General features: G+C 46.3%; 1 protein-coding gene across 3 annotated transcripts in view; it reads left to right on the top strand.

Annotated features, from left to right (window-relative positions):
- Positions 1-2,524: 2,524 nt before the first annotated feature.
- Positions 2,525-8,061, top strand: part of LOC141083768 (ribonuclease H1-like) — a 58,463-nt gene continuing 52,926 nt past the window's right edge. Inside the window, exons 1-4 of one of the 3 annotated variants that reach the window (XM_073568156.1) lie at positions 2,525-2,647; positions 5,770-5,964; positions 7,048-7,169; positions 7,283-7,372. In XM_073568156.1, coding sequence (XP_073424257.1) covers positions 5,831-5,964; positions 7,048-7,169; positions 7,283-7,372 — 346 coding nt within the window. In that variant the 5' untranslated portion in view covers positions 2,525-2,647; positions 5,770-5,830. Of the gene's footprint in view, positions 2,648-2,689; positions 2,803-5,769; positions 5,965-7,047; positions 7,170-7,282; positions 7,373-8,061 lie in introns of those variants that run through there. The other 2 variants (XM_073568157.1, XM_073568158.1) reach the window with 2 other exon arrangements.

Below are 8,061 nucleotides of genomic sequence, written 5' to 3'. Positions count from 1 at the left end.
TATTATTACCCTAGGGTCTAATTAAGGGATATTATTACTGTAGTGATGTATTTATTTTATTTTTTGAATATACTGTTTTAAACGGGGCGGTACTGTTACTGTGTAGAGCGACACTATGTCGCCTTTTTTTCTTCATGTGGTGTAATGTAGAAGTTGGGAAAAATAAGAAATGTGTTCTGCAAGCGGAGCTCTAGGTAACTGTGTTATTTCCTGCAGAGACGAGCCCTGGCTGAAAGAAGTGATGGCGATCTGTGCTGGCTGAAAGATGAAGGACTTCACCTAGAGATGTCATTGGTGAGTTAGTGTGTTACCTATACACTGACCCTATGCACTGTATAGAGGCCCTGTGTATAATGTCATTGATCACTGTATTACCTATACACAGACACTGCATACTAAGTACAGATCTCCTGTGTATAATGGCACTTAGGCCGGAGTCACACTGGCGAGGAATACGGGAGAGTGAGAGGCGATAAAAGCACGCATTAGACACGGACCAATGATTCTCTATGGGGTCACTCGCACCAGGCGTAAATTTCTCATCCGTATCCTACGCTCCGTGCCACTCGCAGCATGCTGCGATTGTCAGCGTACTACGGCCGTAATACGCCAATGCAAGTCTATGGGTGTGCAAAAAATACGGATTACACACGGACCACACGTGTGACCTGCGAGAAATACGCACCCGGTGTCTTTTGCAAAGCCGGCAATTCAGTGCACGATACAGTAAACTCACACTGACAGGTTTAATAAAGAAACAAAAGAATAGATATAGACACATAGAATATATATATATATATATTCTATGTGTCTATAACTATTCTTTGGTTTGTGTTATAAACCCTGTCATAGGGCTCCATTATATGTCCCCCCCCACACTCCAAAGACATACTGATAGGAATTCCAGATTATGAGCCCCAATGGGGACAGTGATGATAATGTCTGTAAAGTGCTGCGGAATTAAAGGGGCTATGTATGTGAGCAAAAAAAATAAACACCTGAGCCACCATCAGAGGTGTCGGGGGATCTGTGCTTGTTGGAAAACTCCTTACAGAGAGTTTCTCATGTCTGACATTTGTGGGGCACATCCTGCAGCGAAATATCTTATGGATGCGGGATAAGGTCTCTATTTTTCCTCTTCCCTTATGGCTGCTGGGCCATAAATATCTATGATGTGAATAACCTTTTAGTTTTTTAACTTTACAACCTCTGACGTACCTATATGTCATAGGTCACATCCCTCTATTTGATGCGGGCTCTAGCGCTGAGCCCGCATCTTTTCAGGCACATGACAGCTGCTTTGATCAGCCACGATCAACATGTTAAGTGCTGCTGTCAAACTCTGATTCAACATGCATGCCCTGGAAGAGCGTCCCTAACCCCGCCTATTGGCGCCCCTGTCACATGATCGTGGGGTGACAATGGGTTAGCATGACAACCAGAGGTCTGCAGGAGCCCACCATGCTTGTCATTGCCGATCTGCTATGAGCGCCACTCTGTGACCGGCGTTCATAGCAGATGAGAATTTCTGCTACGCATAGCAGGGCTGAAGCACAATGTGTAGCACAAGTGATCAGAAGATCGCAGCTTCGAGTCTCCTAAGGAGACTATTGAAGCAAGGAAAAGGTGTAAAAAAATGTTTTTTAAAAATATTAAAAAAACATAGAAATGTTCAAATCAGCACCCTTTTGCCGCAGTCAAAATAAAACCAAAATAAAAAATACACATATTTGGTATCGCCGTGTTCAGAATCGCCCGATCTGTCAAGATAGAAAAGGAATTAATCAGATCTGTAAAGTGTAGCAAGAAAAAAATAAAAAGGTCAGAATTATGTTTTTTTGGCCGCCACCACATTGTAATAAGATGCAATAACTGGCGATCAAAAGATCGTATACACACCAAAATGATATTATTATTTATTTATATAGCGCCATTAATTCCATGGTGCTATACATGAGAAGGGCGGTTACATACAAAGTTATAAAAGTTATAGTGATCTAGATAAATATCACTTAAATGAAAAAGAACCTAGACATATTTGGTGTCTATGAACTCATAATGACCTGGAGGATCATAATGGCAAGTCACTTTCAGCATTTAGTGATCGCGGTAAAAAAAAAAAAAAAAAATCCATAAAACAATTGTAGAATTGCACTTTTTTTTGCAACGTCACTGCTCTTGGATTTTTTTTTTACCAGTACATTATATGATAATAACAATTTTGTCGTTCAAAAGTACAACTCGTCCTGCAAAAAACAAACCGCACATGGCCATCGTAATGGAAAGATAAAAAAATGATGGCTCTAGGAAGAAGAGGAGCGAAGAATGAGAATAACGGAACATCCCAAGGGGTTAATAACAATTCCTTATAGTTTGGAGAGTTTCTGAAGATCTCTGCGGTAGTTTTGTGGTAGTTTTCCATTCACTAACAGCAAACACAAGAAGCTTGATTATACAGTGAATCGGCCGCAGAGCGCTCCTGTGTGTGTGTGTACAGGATCCATGCATACCGCCCCGCCCCCTACACGCGCGCTGGCACTGATTTGGCTCTCATCTCTTTCCGTAGTCCGCGTGCTCGCACTTGCTGTTATTAGGGTCAGCTGACCTCCGCTACTGGCGGCCAATCAGACAGGAAGCTGTGGAGGAGGTTTGTGCGGGGAAAGCAGCCGCTCGCACAGGGACGGCTCTCAGCAGAGACAGCTAATGATAGCGCCCCCCAGCCGGAGCCACACTGACCGAGAGCCAGACTGTGCAGTCTGCCACTCCGTGGGCTGGTGAAACTACAACTCCCAGCATGCTCCTGTTAGTGTATGAGGGGGCTTGTAGGTTCCCATCTATAACCTGCAGATCCCTGTACATAAGGCCGTGCTGTATGCTGCACATTGTGCCTGATCTGCTTTGTCAGCACAGTGATGACTTCGGGGGTCACACATGATGGTGGTCGCTCTTGATTACAGATGGATGAATGTATTCACAGGAAACTGAGTTCTGTGATATTACAAATGTCTACAGTTGCCAAATCTTCGTCCACTCCTCTCCTGGCTGTGGACCCGGGTATTCCCCCCCCCCTTCTGGCCCTTCTTCTGGCCCCTCGTCTCCTGCGTGTCCCACCTTCTGGCTCCTGACTGTCCATCCATCTGACCCCTCATCTTCTGGCCCCTCGGCCCCTGGCTGTCCCCTCCCCCTTCTGGCCCCTCGTCTCCTGCGTGTCCCACCTTCTGGCTCTTGACTGTCCATCCTTCTGGCCCCTCATCTCCTGGCTGTGGCCCCTCGTCTCCTGGAGGTCCCCTCCCCCTTCTGGCCCCTCGTCCCCTGGCTGTCCCACCTTCTGGCCCCTCGTCTCCTGGCTGTGACCCCTGGCTGTCTCCTCTTCTTGCCCCTCGTCTCCTGACTGTCCATCCTTCTGGCCCTTCTTCACCTGGCTGTCCCCTCGTCTCCTGTCTGTCACCTCTTCCTTCTGACCCCTCGTCTCCTGTGTGTCCCACCTTCTGGCTCCTGGTTGTCCCCTCCCCCCTTTGGCCCTTCGTCTCCTGGCTGTCCCCTCTCCCTTCTGGCCCCTCGTCTCCTGCGTGTCCCACCTTCTGGCTCCTGACTGTCCATCCTTCTGGCCCCTCATCTCCTGGCTGTGGCCCCTGGCTGTCCTGTCCCCCCTTCTTGCCCCTCGCCTCTTGGCTGTCCCTCCTTCTGGCCCCTCGTCTTCTGTCTGTGGCCCCTCGTCTCCGGCTTGTCCCCCACTCTGGGCACTCTTTGTATATTATCAGCAACATAAGAGCTGAATCTGATGAGACCCTTCTAAGCCGCACTCACCTGAACGTCCCATCCTTGCATAAAGAGGCCCAGGGATTTCAGTGTGAGCTGCGGATAAGATGATCGGACAAGGCAGGTGACCGGGAAGAGCTGTGCACTCTGCTCCGAGGTCTCGCCAGACCCCGGGGCATTCAATTCATGGAGAACAACTTCTCTGTAAATCAAATTTCCCAAGAAAATCCACTCAAACAGGCAAATTAGAGCTTGGCCCGATCCCCTCATCTCTAATCTTCATCATTAGGGGTTGTCCTGTCTCTGAAGACAAGTCTGTAATCGCTCTGTGGCTCGGAATCCTCATTGCTGTGTCTCCAATTTGCTTCTCCCCCTTAGTGATTTTCATATTTGCGCCTGATTCTCTGTACGTGTTTCCCTGTTTTTTTTGTTTGTTTTTTTTTCATCTTGCTCCCAATTCGTGAACGGTTTACATCATTTTGTAGAATTTGGCACAAAAAGTCAGCAAATAGCACAAAACGACACTAAAAGTGGGTTGTATAAATTGCAAATAATCGGGGGGCACCAAGCGACTACGGAATTGTGACCGTGTGCCCAATCCTTCATGTGAGTGGGCGATCACGTGGCCGCATGTATACAATTTTCATAGTTGCATTCGCCTCTATGGTCACATGACCACCCACACGCACGGGGAATTGTGACAGTGGAAACATCGCACAGTGACTTCAGACTTTTTCTTCTAGGACCCGATAACCCTTTAATGCTGGGGCTGCTCATAATTCTTTTGTCTCATGTTCATCGCCAGTTTTTGCTCCAATTTTTTCTAAGTGGTGCACACATCTTATGTGCAAAGTAAAGCAAAAAATCATGTTTTATTTTTTTCCAACTGCAACATTTTAGCACGGAAAGGCAAAATTTGCACCAAATTAACTGGCATAAACAAAATAATTTTAATTTAGGTAGCGGCAACATATTCCACAACACAGTACAATGAAGCGGGACCATATACAGACAATACATTCAATAGAAGACTGTTTACCAATTATAGGAGGCCATTCTATGGCTGACATCTTGCGCATGTGCTGCTTTCTTTTTGGCCGGTGCATGTGCAGCATGAAACTAAGCGTTTAGGCAACTCGGCAGTGGTGTGCCCTGCTCTTCTTTTGGCCAGTGAATGCCCAACTGGGCACAAACTTTAGCCATAGGCAAAGATGACGTCACACTGCATAGACTCTGTGCCCAATGTCAATCAAGTGCAGGAAGGCAGCGCCGCCTACGGGGAAGTGAAGGACGATGAAGCGGTCAGAGACTCGGAGATGACATCCTGTTGTCCGTAGGATGGAAGTAGCTGTTATGAACAGCCCACATGGTGCTTGGGTTCTTATGTTTAATATGTCGCCATATGGAGAAGCTGAGCATTCCTTTGTGTTTGGAGGCAGGTGTCGACCAGTCAAGTATTCAGCCGGCAGCTGTGTCCTCTGTATGGGCACTTTTATGCAACCCCAATACATGTTACATTTTTGGCCAATTGGCAGGGTTGGCCTACTTGAATGTATATGGCCACTTTTAAGTTGACACTACTTTTGTACCGCCTTTCACATACTGGTATAATACCAGGATTCTCAGGATAGGTGATCACTTTGAGAATGGTTGAGAGTTCAACCACTTTGACCCCCGTCGATCGCTAGCATGGGGCGTTTTTGTCACCCATATGAATAAATTGGAAGTGCATATGTTGGCCCGCCACCCATTCCTCTGGAGAGTGCCGAACATTGCTCAACGATCTCCAGCAAGTCCATAGAGAATGAATGAAGTGGCGGTCTAACATGCGCACAACAGTGCCCCATTCTTACGATCGGTGGGGGGTCTCTGTGGGCAGACCCCCCCCACTGTTCTAGAAATCGCCTGTCTTATTGGGTAATCGCTTCTTGTTTCCAGAATCCCCCATTTCAGTATCGTACACTGAGACATTATTGTGAACATGTGATGACGATTGCCTTCTCTCTGCAGGATGTGCGGTGTTCGTGTGCCCCCTAGCACGGCTGGTCCAGCGTAGCCTCTTCAATAGGATATGTTCAAGATTCCAACAGGCATCTTCTCTTCAGCTCATCTGCTGTGTACGGCGTTATCTCGTGCCCGGAGTTCAGCCGCCAGAATGTTTTATGCTGTGCGGAAAGGACGCAATCCCGGAGTCTACAAGACCTGGTAAGAAAATGACCCACACTGCTCCCAGGGCTATTGAATACCATGGAGTGGGGACCCCATTATAAGTCAGTAGGGTCTGTTGGGCGCTGCTGGTATCTGTCATACGATGGATCTGTCCCTGCCAATAAATTATTACTCATATAGAGCGGAAAGACTGACTTTCTAACAGCGATGTGAGCCCGGCTCCTGTGGGACTTGGCTGTTTCTGGCTGCAACGTTTATGCCATATTCACACTATGCGTTTTCTTGCTGCCATTTTCCAAAAACATGGCCATGTTATTGGGAAATCGCACCAAAAAAGTAGTGTGAGCACGACCTTAAAGTGACCCTACTGGTAAAGTACAAACGTGAATATATAAAGAACCTTGTAATAGTAATTTCCAAGGGGAAATTGACATCGCCGCCGCAAGATGTGCAGCCATCGGGCCTCGTCTGCCAGAAGCCGCCTGTTCCCCTTCTGTATGCAGGTGTAGAAACTTCCTCAGCCACTAATAAAGGGGTTGTCACCTTACAGGAACTCTGTCTCCCGAGCAGAGCTTGGTATAAAACAAACCAAGCCACACTTACCATCCCTGGGTCCACTGATGAGTCTCTGCCCTTGCTGCTGGTGTCGGGCATTGGCTGCGGCGCAGACATCATATCAATAGTGTGGCAGCCGATCTGTGATCTCGGCGCATCTGAATAGGGCGCTCATTGGCAGGTCCACTGAGCTCAGTGATTGGCTGCTGCGTTCTCAACATGACGTCCATGCCGCAGACACTGGGAGCAGGGTCAGAGACTCGGCAATGGACCCGGGGCATGGCTCGGCTTGTTTGTTTTATACCAAACAGCAACTGGGGACCAATATTTCCTTAAAAAAGATCGGCCCCTTTTAAATCTGTCTTGAGCAACTTTGTAAATGGCAGACCTGGGAGGAGGGATATGCAGCTGCAGATTCTCCCCCCTCACTGTATGGGTATAGACGCACCAGGCGTACGTGCTGGTATGCATCTGGCTCAATCATAAAGGTGTTAATTGCTGCACTAGAGTTATGTTAATGTGCAAAATTTTGCAACTATTTTTTTTTTTTTTTTCTTCTTCTAGGGCAGAATGTAAAGAACAAGTAAATCGGTTTCCAGCGGCAAGGTACAAGAAGTTTGCTTCAGAGGAAGAAGCCTGGAAATTTGTAGGGGATAACCCAGAAGTTTCCTCAAGTCTTACAGAAAGTGAGATAAAGTCTGTGATACTTGGGAAATTATATATTTTTTTTTTCTTCACCTGTATGTTTTTGTTTTTTGGCTATAGACTTGGTCACTATCATTACATGTATTTTCGGCAGTGTATGTCCCAGATTACCTTGAATATCAGTTTACTATAAAATGTGGTTCTGAGCTACAAAGAAATAATCTACATATGCAAGACAGGTCAGGTAAGAACTGGGCTGTACGTAGGGGTTTGATAATTAATGCTTTTTAAGGCGGTCCTGTCAACAGATTCAAAGTGGAAAGTTTTTGTTCTATTTTATTCCTGCTGCTTCCATCCCGAAGTAGTCAGATTTGTTTTTCTAAAAATCAGCCTTGTGGTTTCAGAAATATGGAGCTTTTATGTTCTTTACTAAGGGGGCGTGGCTCTCATGATCCTCAGGGGCATGTTTTAAGTCTGCTGATTATTACCCTATGGGCCATGCCCCCTTGTAAAGAACATAAAATAAACAGGTTCATATCTCTGGAACCGTATGATTTTTAGAAAAACAAAAATCTGAATACTCTTGGGAGCAGCCGGAATAAAAGAAGGGCAAAAACTGCTAACTTTTGATATGATGACAGTTGTTATATTGTTTTTTGTTTTTTTTTTATATATACATCTATTAAATATACTTGTAATTCTGGGCACTAGAGTTCAGCCAAAAGGTTTGCTGGAACCTGGTCACATTGGTATCCCTGCATACTCCTACCCGCAGCATCCCCATTGTTTCTTGTGATAGGCCGTCTCGCTTGCGCTGTGCTGCAACATTAAGAGGATGTGCTAATCAGAAAAGCCTGCAGGTAGGAGGTTTGTCGGATTCTAGTCCAGTAGCCAAGGACTACCAACATGGTTGCCGGTCCAAGATCCTGCAAA

Source organism: Dendrobates tinctorius, unplaced genomic scaffold, assembly GCF_039654945.1.
Source record: "Dendrobates tinctorius isolate UK_male_01 unplaced genomic scaffold, ASM3965494v1 ptg000021l, whole genome shotgun sequence".
NCBI lineage: Eukaryota > Metazoa > Chordata > Amphibia > Anura > Dendrobatidae > Dendrobates > Dendrobates tinctorius.
Note: the sequence above shows the minus strand (reverse complement) of the source record. Positions and strands in the feature narration are given on the sequence as shown.